The 15552-nt window shown below is 39.5% G+C and overlaps 1 protein-coding gene across 1 annotated transcript in view; it reads right to left on the bottom strand.

Annotated features, from left to right (window-relative positions):
* Window positions 1–15552, bottom strand: part of LOC136880944 (uncharacterized) — a 177599-nt gene that overhangs the window by 139598 nt on the left and 22449 nt on the right. The window contains exon 3 of the mRNA XM_068229175.1: window positions 6511–6568. Coding sequence (XP_068085276.1) covers window positions 6511–6568 — 58 coding nt within the window. The remainder of the gene's footprint in view (window positions 1–6510; window positions 6569–15552) is intronic.

Below are 15552 nucleotides of genomic sequence, written 5' to 3'. Positions count from 1 at the left end.
AGCTTTAATATCTTGGAAATATTGTTTCAATTCCCTAAGATATACTTTTGGGGTTATTTGTGACGTTCCACTAAATTTCTTCGGTTGATCGTCACTCGTACGCACGATGTTTATGATCTGCGTGGAAGCTTCAGTTCTTTGCGTACTTTCCGGCATTGTCCTTTCCATGTTAAATATTTGTGTTATCGGCTCGGTCTGTGTCGGCTCATACTGCGGCTGTATCCTACTTTCTCTGGCTACCTGGGACTCAGCTTGTTTGTCTACTAGCATCTTGACCAAGGTCGAGAGGTTTTCACCCTGGGTCTTAATTGCCTGGATTTTTCCCTCTATGACCTCGTTAACTTCCTGTCTTACTGACTGCTCACTGAGTGTAATCGCACCCTCAGTTTCCGCTATCTTTTCTGACAGTTCGGTTAACCTCTTTGTAATATCCTGGGTCTCCGACTTTAAGGTCATGATTTCGTGGCTCGTTTTCTCCTGGGTCTCTCCAATCTGTACGCCTACTTTATTCATTTCTTTCCTAGTCTCATCCTCAATTTTATCTATACGCTCTTCCAAGAGTATGATACCTCGAGCTAAGTCCTTGCCTTGATCTTACACCATCGCCCTGGTTTCCCTCATAGTTTCCTCAACAGTCGCGCTATGGCTGTCTAACTGCTCTTGTATTTGTGCTTGTGCATCGGCTAACTTCTTTATTTCTTCCATCGTCTCCTGCCTGTTTGCATTACACGCCTGCATAAGTTTATCCTGGTTTTCCCGTAACTCTTTCTTCAATTCAACCTGGCTCTTTATAAATTTCTCCTCGAGCTTTATCTCACACTGTTTGAATTCTTCCAAGACCTGTCCGTGTACTGCCTCTACTTTATTTGCAAGTTCGGCTTGGCTACTTTCAATCTTATTTGCAAGTTCAGCTTGACTAGATTTCAATTCACTTTGTGTGGCTTTTAACTCATTGGCTAACTCTACCTGGCTGGATTTTAATTCGCCTTGTGTGGTTTTTAATTCGTTAGCTAATTCGGCCTGGCTACTTTCTACTTTGTTTACAAGTTCAGCCTGACTGGATTTTAATTCGTCAGCTAATTCTGTCTGGCTACTTTCTACTTTGTTTACAAGTTCAGCCTGACTGGCTTTCAGTTCGTCAGATAATTCTGTTTGGCTACTTTCGATCTTATTCGATAGTTCGGCCTGACTCGATTTCAACTCACTAGTTGTTACACTTAAATCGTTAATGGTTTTAATCAACATGTCCCACTGCTCCTGGCTAATCGACATTTTTATATGCTGAGAGAATACGACTGAGACCATCAGGCTCCCCAACAATACCTCCAACACATGCAAGACACAGTAATTACCAATACAAAACAATTTTATCCTAAACTTGGATAAAATTATACAAAACATATCATTTATAATTAATACCACTACTTGTCAAACAGTACTATCACAGCATTCATATTTATCAATATTCAGTAAACCTATGTTCATGGCTGTTAGTCTGGGTACAAAATAAATTAAATGTAAAGTGCAAAGTCCCGGGGATAAGCAAATCTAGCCCCTAAAGTTGGGCGACACGCTTTTCACTCCTCACTCCGGCCCCTGTGCCCTTTTAAAGGCAACAACTGCGGTGATCTCTTCTTTCTTCTGTGCGCCGGCTGCTCCTGTAATAAATGACATGTAAAATCATACTCACCATTGCATGTAGACTCTTCTTTCTCAGTCGTGCCCGTCCGTTATCCCCGGAGAGGCCACCCGCTGATAAAGGAGTGAGGGAATGAAAAGAAGGGGCAAACTAACTAAAATGACGGTACCCAAGACTGAATTAAAAATAAAATAAAAGACTGATTTATTAAATAAAAGCAAAGTGCGAAAATTGAACGTAAATTGAACTAGTGAAAAAAATGTAAACAAATGAAATAACAGTGACTAATAAAATATTAAAGAGTAAGGATCTGCCTTGCAAACAATCATAAACTGCCTAAGTAAACTGACTGAAGGTCAAAACACCTTAATTAAAATATACCAGACTCTGTTGACACTGTCTTCAAGTTAAATAAAATGACTCAGTTTAAAACTCTGGTCAGAAAGACCACCTTCTTGAAATGCAGAATTACATTACGGAGAAAGATATCTCCCAAATAAATTTAAAATAGTTGACTCACAATAAAGTAAAATTAAATTCTGTTATGCCATCAAACCACTGACTTATAGGAGTTATGAAATGTGTAACACCTGTTGCTCATTTGGTAAAATACCCAAATTTAAATAATCATGGACTGCACTAAGCAAGTGTATTACTTAAGGAATAAATTCGAAGAAAACAGAACAACCATGAACATCACACTTCATTTCCGACATAACCATTGTCTTATACAAAACTTCATGATTAAACCAAATTAATTATCGAAACATCACTCTGAGTGTATCCAACCACTCATCTAAATTTTAAACTTCATTTGCATGTCTGTGATAGACTGGACTTCTTAAAATAAACAGAAATTTAGGCCAAATGCCTGATGTTAACATTATCAAATGATAGCGATCCTTGTACATTAAAATTTCTATAGAATTTTGCCGCTGACTGCGTTTCATTATTAATTCATATTCGTGGTATCACCACTAGATGGAGGCAGATGCCCTCTTATTTACCATTTATTGCGGCAGTTTTATACAATTGGTTTATTTAAAGATCGCTTCATTTCAAAATAAAAATGTAGTGGATTTTAAAAGAAAGTTTGGTAATTACTTAGATGCCTGGTATGAGCATACCACTAACATTTCGACTGTGACATAATCGATGATCCAATAAACCTAACATCTGAAATGGTATTTACATCATTACATTAATTAACGGAGAAACACTGCTCCGACAAAAAAAATACAGAGATCAAAAAAAAAAACTAGCCTAGCTACACTTATCTATTTACATCACATCAAATATAAATAATTCACATACGCTTGCGTCCTACAAATAAACAGTAAAAGTACAAACAGAAAAGAAAACAAATAAGCAAACTGGATCCCACCATCGCGGCCTACTGGAAATTAAAAGGATAGAAAACGCAAAACAAACTCGGAGTCACCAGAAAAACATACCCCGCTGCGAGTATCAAAATGAAATATTGCGAATTTGACGGCAATCTCAAACTTCAGACGATAAATGTCTGGACATGATATTATTTAACCTTGATGGACAAATTACTGTTACTTCACGTCAATCGTGACTCTACATAAATATTCAAAACACATTGACTCGTCGCTCTGTTCACGTTGTACACTGGCTAGCATTTTTATCGAGCATCTACTTTCCCTGGAATTATTTAAACAAATACAGGCTCCTGCCTGTAGTATCGTAACCCATGTCGTAACACATTTAACACACGTGGTTAAACTCTTTATTTCACAATTCTTTTTATTCATTAATTCGCGACGTCATTATTATTCATTATTCTCACAACACAGCCTCGCTCGTATCCGGCGGGCACAAATATCTGTCGTGCACATTACGGCTTCTTACGACAAATCAAGACATGGTCCCAATATCATATTTCCATCATCAACGTAGCTCATCAGGGATATTAATCATCTAGCTCGATCTCTCGATCATTCACTGTTAACACATCACAAAAATCACAGAGCTGACTCATCAATGGCGCTCACCGTTTCTATCAAAACAAAGAATGACGAGATTGCCTCTCAAAACACAAATGTTGAAACATGCGCCACTGCAACTACGCAGAAATAAAAATTCGCGTCTACCAAAAATCGTCGCAAAATACGCGGGATAAGTACAATCAAAACCGGACATCAGAAGGATGGTCCCGCAACATAAAACAAGGTGAAATGCGCAAAAATAGCAAATAAACATTGAAATCATCGCGACGGCGTCCATAAGATCAAAACTCCAACAAAATCGACTCAAAACCAACGATCTAAAATCATGATGAATAATAATAATAAACTGACATTACACTCGTAGATCCAATATCAAAGCTGCCTAACTGTCAAAGTGACATACTACAAAATCAACCATAAATACACGCAAACAAACATCTACTTAAACAAAGTGCACAAAATAAGCCTATCTGAAAGTGCAACATAAACATTATTATTATTATTATTATTATTATTATTATTATTATTATTATTATTATATTATTATTATTATTATTATTATTATTATTATTATTATTATTATTATTATTAGCAGTATTATAAAACTGTGAATTATTTACAACCCTACCTAGTACTCTAAACTACATTGATCATCGATTTTGCCACGGTCCTACATATTTATTTACATTATAATGATGCTCATACCTGTGATGGTGGAGGCAGGTCGGTTCACCCACCGGCCCCGGTCATGTTGGAAATTAGAATTCCATCTTCAAGCTGATGTGGTATTCCAGATTATTACACACGCAAATTTGACACGTTCTTGCCATGCCGTGACACACGTTTATATTAGCATAAAACACTCGTATTTCTCTCACTCCAGTGAAAGTTAGAAAATGCCACTGCAGACTCCTGCCTGTTGTGTAGAAGGATGGTCGCCTCGCTATCTATCTGCAAAACACCTGCTGGCCTGCTCGCCGATCCCTCAGCTCTGTTTACACTACAGCTAACAGTACATTCACCCTACTGGGACATAACTGTCTCCTCAAGGTTGACTATTGCGGTCTCCATTGAAGAAAGTCAATCACCTTCCTGTCTGTCTTTACTGGTTTCTCCCCGTAAACATCTCGCTTGCCAAACAGTTTGTAGAATGGTAGAAACAAGCTAAAATACAGTTTATGTTGTGGAGAAAATTTATACTGATCTCACATGTAACACTCCCCGCTGGTTAGAAATGTTTATTGTAAATATGCTGAAAACATGGACTTGTTTCCCTCGACTAGTAATGTGAGTTCATTTGAGTTGAAAGTGTAATTCTTGCCTACTCTCCCTGAATTTACAGTAAAAGTCTGTGAAAATGTTCATTTTCTGAAATGCTATTCTCCCAAGTAAATAATATAAGGCTTTCTAAAAATGCCTACAAGTGTCTAATCGCTTTCTTACCAGCCAAAATAAAGCTGACTAAATGCATTTGCTGACACACTCTGTCACTCTGTCAAACGTAAATTCACTGAGAATACTGAAATAACACTAAAAGTACTCGAGACAATAACTGAGAACTGAGAACTCTGAAGACACTGAGAATGACTCAAAACACTGAGAATTCAGAACGACTGAGAATTCAGAACGACTGAGAACTCGAAACACTGAGAGTACTGAACGACTGAGAATTGACTCAAAACACTGAGAGCTCGACCCTGTGGTCGCTGGGTTTTGTAGAAATTCCTCCCACCACCTGGAAATAGTTCCGTGGAAGGGATGTGGCGTAATAATCTAGTCCTCGGGAGCGCTTTCTCGTACATCCGTAGGTTATGGTTTTCAAAATTTATATGCAAAACTTCCTAAATTTTGTCCGACTCACATGTGATATTGCGCCGCGGGAAATGACCATAGGATAATCCACACGACGGTGCGCGTCACTGGTGTTATTTTCTTCCGGTGGATGGCCTCATCCTGCCATGACAGCTCCTTCTTCTAGATCCTATTACTCCTCCGTGTGAAGTTGAATTTTAATAATTAGGCACTAATTAACCACAGATTGGTACTGATAATTCACCAAATATTATAAAGAAGTCAGGACACTGTTTTTCACTACCACATCGGGCTTCAGATCGCGAGATACTGACTGTAGATTTCCCGGTATGACAGCTCATTCAAATTTAGAATTTCCTGATTGGCTGAGACTTTCGCGCCCTTCCAAACGTGGGTGCATCCGCTTCCTCCCAAGAATTGGCGGTTATAGTCGTTGTCCTCTATTGTCCTGGCCAAGTAGGTCAGGCTTCAACGCGTGCTTTTCTTGTGAGAACGACCAGCAAGTCGCCGCTCCCAGGCGGTGTCATAAAATTTATTGGAAGGATGGTTTACAATTTGGTCGTGCCTAGAGAAGAGTTTCATGGATTCTCTCGCCGTCTGACTGGCGCCAGAAAGTTCCTTTGTGACTGCTAGTTTCACAGCCTCACTGTGGTATCTCATATGTGAAATATTCAATTTAATTGTGAATTAAATTAGGCCAAATTCGCTTATGGGTGCAATATCCATGGCGTGTTTTACCCCTTAAGCTCAAACCGAACAGAAAAGAAATTAAATTGATGTTAAAATCTCCCCCCCACAGAATCACCAAAGGCCCCAATGGCCAAACGTTTTGCCCCCAATCTAAAATATTATTTTTTACAGATTTGTCATATCGTGTTATCTAAGGGTCCATTAAAAATGTTTTTTTAAATGTCAAAATTTGGTCTTGAGACTTTAGAGGCTATACAGCGATAAAACGGCTACACAATCCGTTCCGTGGTTCTCAACATTGGCCAGCAAAAAGAAACAGACGAACACATACTGGAAGATTTCTGTTATAATATGAATAAATATTTCTTAGATGAGGAAAACAGTAATCTCACTCACCTGAGTCGTTAGGCTGAGGATGTTGAGTAACGTGGCACTCGCTGCTGTTCTCCACTCTCTGAAAAATAACAAACACCTATTGAGTATCTAAGTGGAAAAAACACATATGTATAAAAAACGATACAATTTGGTCTGAACACGCTTCATATTTCGTTTCTTTATATTTCAAACAAGGTATACAAAAAGGTTGGTTCAGTTCAATTTGTGTCCGTCTGGAGGTTTTTCTGAAACACGGGAAAACGGCCGAGAGAATCTCTTGAAACTCAGCATTCCCGGCGAGTGCTCGTAGACTATATGCAGTTTAAGTGGCGAAGCAATATTAAGGGGACAGAAACAGAAAATGTACAATTTTATTACCGCAAAAAAGATAATTGTCCGCCTCTGTGGTGTAGTGGTTAGTGTGATTAGCTGCCATCCCCGGAGAACGGAGTTCAATTCCCGGCTCTGCCACGAAATTTGAAAAGTGGTACGAGGGCTGGAACGGGGTCCTCTCAGCCTCTGGAGGTCAACTGAGTAGAGGGGGGTTCGATTCCCTCCTCAGCCATCCTGGAAGTGGTTTTCCGTGGTTTCGCACTTCTCCTCCAGGCATATGCCGGGATGTTACCAAACTTAAGGCCACGGGCACTTCCCTCTTCCTTGTCTATACCTTCCAATCTTCCCATCCCACCACAAGGACCCTGTTGAGCATAGCAGGTAAGAGTCTGAAGCTCCAGGACACTGCCCTTGAGGAAGCAGAGGTGGGATCCCTCGCTGAGTCCGAGGGAAAAACCAACCCTGAAGCGTAAACAGATTAAGAAGCAGGTGATCAATGATCATAGATTATTAATTGTGGAATTAAAACAACTAAAAATCCCTAAAATTTTATTGAAGAAGAAACCAAAGATCAGGATTTGGGAATTGGAGGAGGAGGAGGAGGATAAAATAATGACATTCCAAGATTGTATGAAAAGGAAGTTGTCTAACACGGAAATACGAAGTGAAGAAGAAGAGTGAGACAATTTAAGACAGACATTTGTGGGAGCAGCAATTGAGGTATGCGGGAAAACAAAAGCAAAGCTTAAGGGAAAGGAGACACGGTGGTGGACAGACAAAATAAAAATATAAATAAAAGAACGGAACAAGGTGAAGAAAGAAATGGATAAGGAAAAGCAAAAAAAAAAAAGTATCAGAGGGATGTGAATAAGATAGAAAGGTTACATGTGGAATACAAAAGATTGAAACTACAAGAGGAGTATCAAAGAAGAAAAGGAGAAATGTTGGGGAGAGTTTAACAACAAAACTGAGCAAGATAGTCGAGAAAATCAGAAACTATTATACAGAGTAATAAAATCGAAAAGAATAAATCAAGAAAAAATCAAGGCATTAGAGAGGGAAGTTGGTTCCATAGTACATGACGAAAAGGGCCTTCAGAAGGTGATGGCAAAATATTTGGAAACATTTTATAATGAGGATGACTGCTCGGAGGAAGAAGGAGATAAGAAAATGGAAATAATAGATGGAGAAAAAGAAGAGAACCCGATAACATTGTTGGAACTTGAAAGGGCAGTGAAAGCAATGACCAAAGGTAAAGCAAGTGGAAAAGAATTCAATGTTGATATGATTAAGGCAGCAGGAAGCATTGGACTACAGTGGCTGTACAGAGCCCTCAATGCCATATGGAAGGATGAAAGGATACCTGAAGATTGGCAACAAAGTAGCATTGTACCACTGTTCAAAAAAGGAAGGAATGTGAAAATTATCGCCATCCCCGCGGTGTAGGGGTAGCGTGCCTGCCTCTTACCCGGAGGCCCCGGGTTCGATTCCCGGCCAGTTCAGGAATTTTTACCTGCATCTGAGGGCTGGTTCGAGGTTCACTCAACCTACGTGATTACAATTGAGGAGCTATCTGACGGTGAAATGGTGACCCCGGGCTAGAAAGCCAAGAATAACGGCCGAGAGGATCCGTCGTGCTGACCACACGGCACCTCGTAATCTGCAGGCCTTCGGGCTGAGCAGCGGTCGATTGGTAGGCCATGGTCCTTCGGGGCTGTTGCGCCATGCGGGTTGGTTTGGTTTATAACCCTTTAATCACATGGGCTAAAAATAATGCAGAAAGTCATAGAGAAAAGAGTAAGGGATATAACAGAAATAAAGTTAGAGGAAGAACAATATGGCTTTAGACCAAATAGATCAACAATACACTTGATATTTACAGTGCGAACGATAATGGAAAAACATCTGGAAAGGAACAAGGAAATCATATTCGTATTTTTGGATTTGGAAAAAAGCTTATGATACAGTTAAGAGAAAACATGTATGGGAATGCCTACTGAAAAGGAATGTACCAGAATCATTAATTGACAAGATAAAAATGTTTTTATGATGAGAGTAAAAGCAGTGTACAAGTGGGGAGTGGTGAGTCTGAGACATTGTATACAAAAAAAGGTCTCAAGCAAGGCAGTGCACTGTCGCCCTTATTGTTTATTATATTGATGGATGAAATCATAAAACGTGCTAAACAGAGTATCAGTAGTGATGAAGTGAATGCTTTGGTATTTGCAGATGATGTGGTGATTTGGTGAAAGGGAGAAAAGGAAGTACAAAGGACACTGGACATTAGGAATGAAAGTCTGAAGGAGTTTGGAATGGTAATTAGTAAAAAGAAAACTGTAGTCATGCACTGCGGAAAAGAGAAAAAGAGAAGCCGAGTGAACGTAGACGGAGAACGGTTAGAGAATGTAGAACAAGCTTTTATGGGATGACAAAGTACCCAGGAGAACTAAATTAACATTATATAAACAGTATTTCATACCAATTGTAACATACGGAGTAGAAATGCTGGTAACTACTGAACCCATGACCTTTGTGCCCTAAGAACATTATGCATTATAATACAATTAAATTAAAAGTTGGATTCTTGATAGCATGGATTTGACACGTGACGAGGGGGTGATTACCTTCGGTCCCACGCTCTGGGGTACGTGACGTCAACCACACGTGTCGACGGCGGAAGAATCTCAAGTAATTTTTATGAACTATTTCAAAGCGCGTGTACACGGCGTGACCACGCCAAGTCAAAAAAATATAGTGCCTATCAAAGGAGGTCAATCATCTCACAAATCGAACCCGTAAAATTTTTAAATGTCCATGAACACTACCGCCAGAAATGTAGCAAGCATGTAGTCACTTTCAAAACTCTTGAAATTGCAGTTTAGGTAAGTCAGAAAATTTATAGAAATTTTCTTGGCGGCAAAGGGAGAGATCCGAAGAGAGGGGGTAACTGCTATAAATATGAAGGGACGCCATGACGAAGCTTCCTTCTCCGGCATTTGTGATACAAAGCGGACGAAAATTTGTTGAGCTGCTCTGCGAAATCAAATCAACGAAAGTAGACTGAGTTCGACTGCAGATTTTAGCCATTGCGGCTAAGTCTTGACTCCATGGGGAGATAGTTTTCTTGAGAGAAATAAGTGTATCAGATAGGACGGTCAAAGTACTGAAATATTCTAATGTGATTAAGTAATTCGTGTGCGGGAATAATTATAATCCATCGTGTGCGCTCCGCAAACAAGTGAAGGGTATTTTCTTTTTTTTTATGCTTTATTCCAGGAAACCTGAAGAAACACAATGATATGTACAGCCATGAATGTAAAAATGGCTAAATAAAATGCCAGGGTCGCAGGTGAGCCCTATGACGAACAAATGGTGACTACATAAGGTAATGTGACTTTCCATCTTACTGCCTCTTATATCTTGTCTCGTGATTTCTTGTATTTGAATGGGGATATACGACGCAGTGGTCGCCCTACTAAGTTTTGTAAATGTGAGAGTACGACTAAAAGAGTCATTTGTTTTATTTTCCACTTGGATAAAATTTTGAAGTCTTGCGAGTGCCATATAATGTTGTAAAAAGTTATTGAATAGGGTTCCGAAGTGATATCACGTCCAATGTAGATCGTCATCCGTGTGAGTGTACTGCCTGTATGTCAATGTAAGATGTTCATTCGACGTAAAATTCTTCTGTCTGCAATTTGACGTTAATAATAATAATCCATGGTTACTCATTTTCAATCGAGTGGAAGCGCGCTGTCGGGTGAGAACCTAGGGGATGAATTTGGTCACGGAGAGAAACGTTCTTTTTTTTTAATGCCCATTTTAAACTGTGTCTGACTGACAATAAAAGATCTAGTAGAATGTTTCAGTCATTTCTCGTAAAAATCAAGTTATTAAATACGATATCATTTATGCGAAGTTATTCATGATTAATGCATTGTGCGATATTAGATGTCGGAATTTCTAGTGAGGATTTTATTCCAGTTCTTTGTCGATGATAATTGTGGAGCTGGGAAACAGAGGTTAGTTTGTGAATCAGGTTGGACCTGTCATTGAAGCCGGGACACAGAGCCCGAGGAGTGTTTTATATGAGTTGAGATGAGATGTGCGAATCAGGTTAGAGTCCTGTCATTGAAGCCGGGATATGATAACCCGAGGAATATTTTATAATGTTGAGAATGGAAAGAAATTCATAGAAATCCATAGCGGTATAATTGGCGACGCGTATAATTAGTGTGGGCATCTGGAAGCATATCTGTGCATTTTGTTGGGTAGAATATCGTATTTGTTAAATCATGTCGGCAGAGTTTAAAGGGAGCATTTTGAGAAGTCAGTCAGGTAGAACGAACCGGGTGGTTTATGTAACTGCCAAGCGAGCATGGGGTGAGAGACCTAAGCGGACAGCGGGGATAATAACGGGAATAGGAGTGGAGTCGAGATTGTACTGCAATTCTCGGCCAGGAAAACGTTAAAATGCTGGATTTAGTTGAAAATTCATAGCCAGTAATGATCTAAGTATTGTGAAATACTGTAATTGGGGACGTAATGAACATTGGAAACCATGAACTTTGAGTATAAGGAACAGAGTAACCCAATTTCAAGGTTGTCCAAAATATAGAGCGATGGTCGTGATGATCGATTTGTCTGTGAGGGGTGTGCAAAATTCATAATGGTAATGACGAGATATGATATCGTAATTATATGGCGAGTTGTTTGGTTTGTACGTAGATTATTAGGATATCCAAGTGTTAAACGGTTAGGATTAGATTAGATTTTTAAGCATGATATCACGAGATGAGATATATAGCTGGACATGAATGATGTAACAAATTCTTTTCCAGCCAGATAAACATCGCAATATTGAATTTTACATCACAGCTGCGTAGAAATTTGTGAGGAAACCAGAGTCCGCGGAGATAAAATTTGTTGTTGGTTAATATTTCGTTAAATCATTTAAATTTATTAAATTATTAAATTCAGTGAAACCGCATTTGAAATAACTTTAATCAAGCGAATAACTTGGAGATGCATTCTGGAAATTTTAGTTTGTTGTCTGGGGAATATTAAAAATAAAAGTAAAGATTAAAGGGACATATCCGAAGGAAATGGATTTTACTGCCACAAAGTTTGTGAGCATTGCTATTGTTGTAATTAATGAACTTTGATTGATTGAGCAGTGAATGTGCTGGGGATAGTAAAGTGGAAACTTTGGTCATCAACCGATGTAACTTAATTGTGTTTAGCCTTCAGCCTAGAAACTTGGATGGTCAGGGGGTCATCAACCTCAGTGACTTAGATTAGGGCCATATGCCATTGTAGCGTCATTTCCTTGCGGTCATCATCCACAATGACTTTAAAGTAACTTAAAAGATTAGAGGTCGGTCCATGACATAGACGCAGGTCACATCGATTCAATTAAGGGTCCATGCCGTAGAACCACTGTGTGGCACACACCGATTGGACGGCCTTAATTATACTCAGAGTCCAGAGTTCGTGTTACGAGGGCTGGACCATAACGAATCACTATGATGGTACATGTGATCTCACATGGAAGCCGAATTTAAGGATTTCCAGACTTTCCTTTCTTAAATGATTAATAATTGAGACAATGGTTTCTAGTAAGAATGCCCATCAGGCAGTTATGTTAAAGTCTCACACCAGTGTTCTGACATTTATGTTAAAATGATTGTGGTGTCCAGTGGACACATTTGACTATGACACCGTTGACATAGTAAACTACTTCAGAATTTTCCTGAATAAATAGGAATCCTTTAAATAGACCTTTCATTCCAGTAGATAGATTAGAATTAATGAACCCTACCTTTACCTCAGCAAGTGACGAAGAACCCGAAACGACCCAAGAGACAGATCTCATGAACTTTGCTGATAGGTAAGGAAGGTAGGTATCCCTCAATATGGACCTAAAGGGTTCATTAAAATGGCGCCCAACGTGGGGCATCAGTCACTTAACGATGGGGCATAAGTCACGATAACGATGAGGGAACCTAAGTCACGATAACGATAAGGATATTTAGAAAAATCGTGTACTAGAGGAAAAGAGAAATAATGTTGAGGCTATGCCACATTATGGATGATAGAATCGTGCGCCAGAGTTGATAGTGAACTCGAAGAAATAGATAAACGCCCGATGAGTAAGGCTAGGAGATACCACTATGAGAATAATTTATCTACTGAATGAAAGGTATAATTTAAGTGTGTTAGAGTAATTTCCCAAATTTTTGAATACTGGTTTGAGTGTTTTGGCTGATCACTTTGATCGAGTGAACATTGAATTTCACATTTTATTAAATAAAATTTTAGAGAATGTTGCATTAACAGTGTGATGTGTTAGATAGGAGGATGTTGTGATGTTTATCGTTGTAGTCTCATTATACGCCTTTGAAGTCTCGGGCTCACCGATGACCTATCGTTTTCTGCTAAATACAGTATGTTTATGCAGGAGGGAGAATTGGCCCAAGGACAGGTGGTCCAAATGATCAAGGACTTAATGGAGAGGATGGAAGCCAATAGGAAGGACTTAAGTGAGAGTATTAAATCTATGGGTGTAAGGTTGGATAATAAGCTGGAGACAGTGGACAATAAATTAGATAGTGCAGATGTAGAATTAAAAGGTATGAAGGAGGTCGTACAGGACACGCAGGATAGTTGTAAAGAAGCTAGTGGGGATATTAGGAAGGACATTGGTGATTTAAATGTGAAGGTGGAGCAGAACACTAAAGCACAGGTTGACTTTAAACATGAAATAAATCAGCAGTTCATAGAAACTCGCGAGCTACATCGTGTTCTCAGTGAAAATCAGGACATAATTAGAGGAGACCTCGATAGGCACGTCAACGAAAGTGGGGAACTACATAAGCAGTTGATGTCAGATCAAGCTGAACTTAAGGCCGATTTGAAGACAGAGGTAGAGAAGTTCAACATCATGCGTGAAGACGATAAGTCAAAGGTCTTCACAGCAATGAATAAACATAAGGAAATGTTGTGTAAAGAGATAGCCGTCGTAAATGACAAAGTAGACCAGGTAGCCGAAGACGTGAAGGCAACTGTAGACCAGCGTATTGAGGCCATTGACTTTAAATTAATCCAGATGAATAAAGAGGATATAAGAAATTTAGGTATGACTCGGGAAGAAACGCCTAGGAGTATTGAGGAGGTACAGGCAGACTTGAAGGAACCAAGTGAAAATATAAAGGCGGATGCGAAAGACTCGAACAAGAAGTTAGAAACAGTGGAGGTTATATTCGCCCGTCTACTTGAATATTTTACTAACATGGAGTCTCCTAAATCAGCGCCACAAGTAACTAAGCATGTGGAAAACCAAGTGAATGGCGCAAACCATATCGAAGAGAGTAGACCGGATAGGGATGTCTCGCAGGCAGTCATACAAGAGAATAATGAGCAACGGTTTGAAACCATACTAAACCAGGATAGTAAGAACGTGGAACAGCCTAGCTACCTGTACGGAAAGTGGAATAGACGCCGTGATCCGTGTAGGAGGAACCAGGGTCGATGTCGGGAAAATTCTTACCAAAGACGTAGACGCCATCGTGGAAATGAAGCCGATAGTAGATGGAATAATTACAAATCCAGACATTCAGATCTATGGCATGGGTCTGAAGAGGAAAAAGCAAAACCTAAACGATTTGGTGCCAATAAGAAGAAGAGGCCTAAGATAAGTAGAATTGATGAACGTTCAGACGAGAATGCCAGTGATGAGGATTATAGTCCGTCAAGAAAGGCTAAAGCAAATGCGAAGAAGTGTAAGCCAGCTGCTAAAATGAAGAAGATGAGGATGATGATGAAGAAGATGTGTAAATCAGCTGCTAAGATGAAGAACCTGGGGATGATGATGAAGAAGAAGAGTAAGCCAGCTGCTAAAATGAAGATGAGGATGATGATGAAGAAGAAGGGTCTGCCAGCTGCTAAAATGAAGAAGATGAGGAGAATGATGAAGAAGAAGAACGGTAAACCACCTGCAAAAATGAAGAAAGTCAGTGACAACGACAGTAATGAAGACAGGGTTTTGAACCCAGAGACTTCGCATTTTGATGTGAATGTAAGTTCGTCAAGAGGTTGGAAGGACAAACCACCCAACTTTCAATAAGTCAACTACAATTCACTGGAGACCTACCCCGCAACCCCGAACTCCCCAAGCAACCAAGAAATACCAGGAAGCTGAAGGCATCAACCAATATCCGTACACCAGAAGATGACCAACTGCATAAGAGAGAGGAAAGGAATTTACATTCAAAGGTCATGTTTCATCAGACGTCAAAATTAGAAATTTCGCCATCTGGAGTATTTAAAGGAAATTCCTTGTCACTGCGCGAAAGGAATTCGTGTCTTGGGGGAAATATGAACCCATGACCTTTGTGCCCTAAGAACATTATGCATTATAATACAATTAAATTAAAAGTTGGATTCTTGATAGCATGGATTTGACACGTGACGAGGGGGTGATTACCTTCGGTCCCACGCTCTGGGGTACGTGACGTCAACCACACGTGTCGACGGCGGAAGAATCTCAAGTAATTTTTATGAACTATTTCAAAGCGCGTGTACACGGCGTGACCACGCCAAGTCAAAAAAATATAGTGCCTATCAAAGGAGGTCAATCATCTCACAAATCGAACCCGTAAAATTTTTAAATGTCCATGAACACTACCGCCAGAAATGTAGCAAGCATGTAGTCACTTTCAAAACTCTTGA

The sequence above is a fragment of the Anabrus simplex genome, chromosome 9, assembly GCF_040414725.1.
Source record: "Anabrus simplex isolate iqAnaSimp1 chromosome 9, ASM4041472v1, whole genome shotgun sequence".
NCBI lineage: Eukaryota > Metazoa > Arthropoda > Insecta > Orthoptera > Tettigoniidae > Anabrus > Anabrus simplex.
Note: the sequence above shows the minus strand (reverse complement) of the source record. Positions and strands in the feature narration are given on the sequence as shown.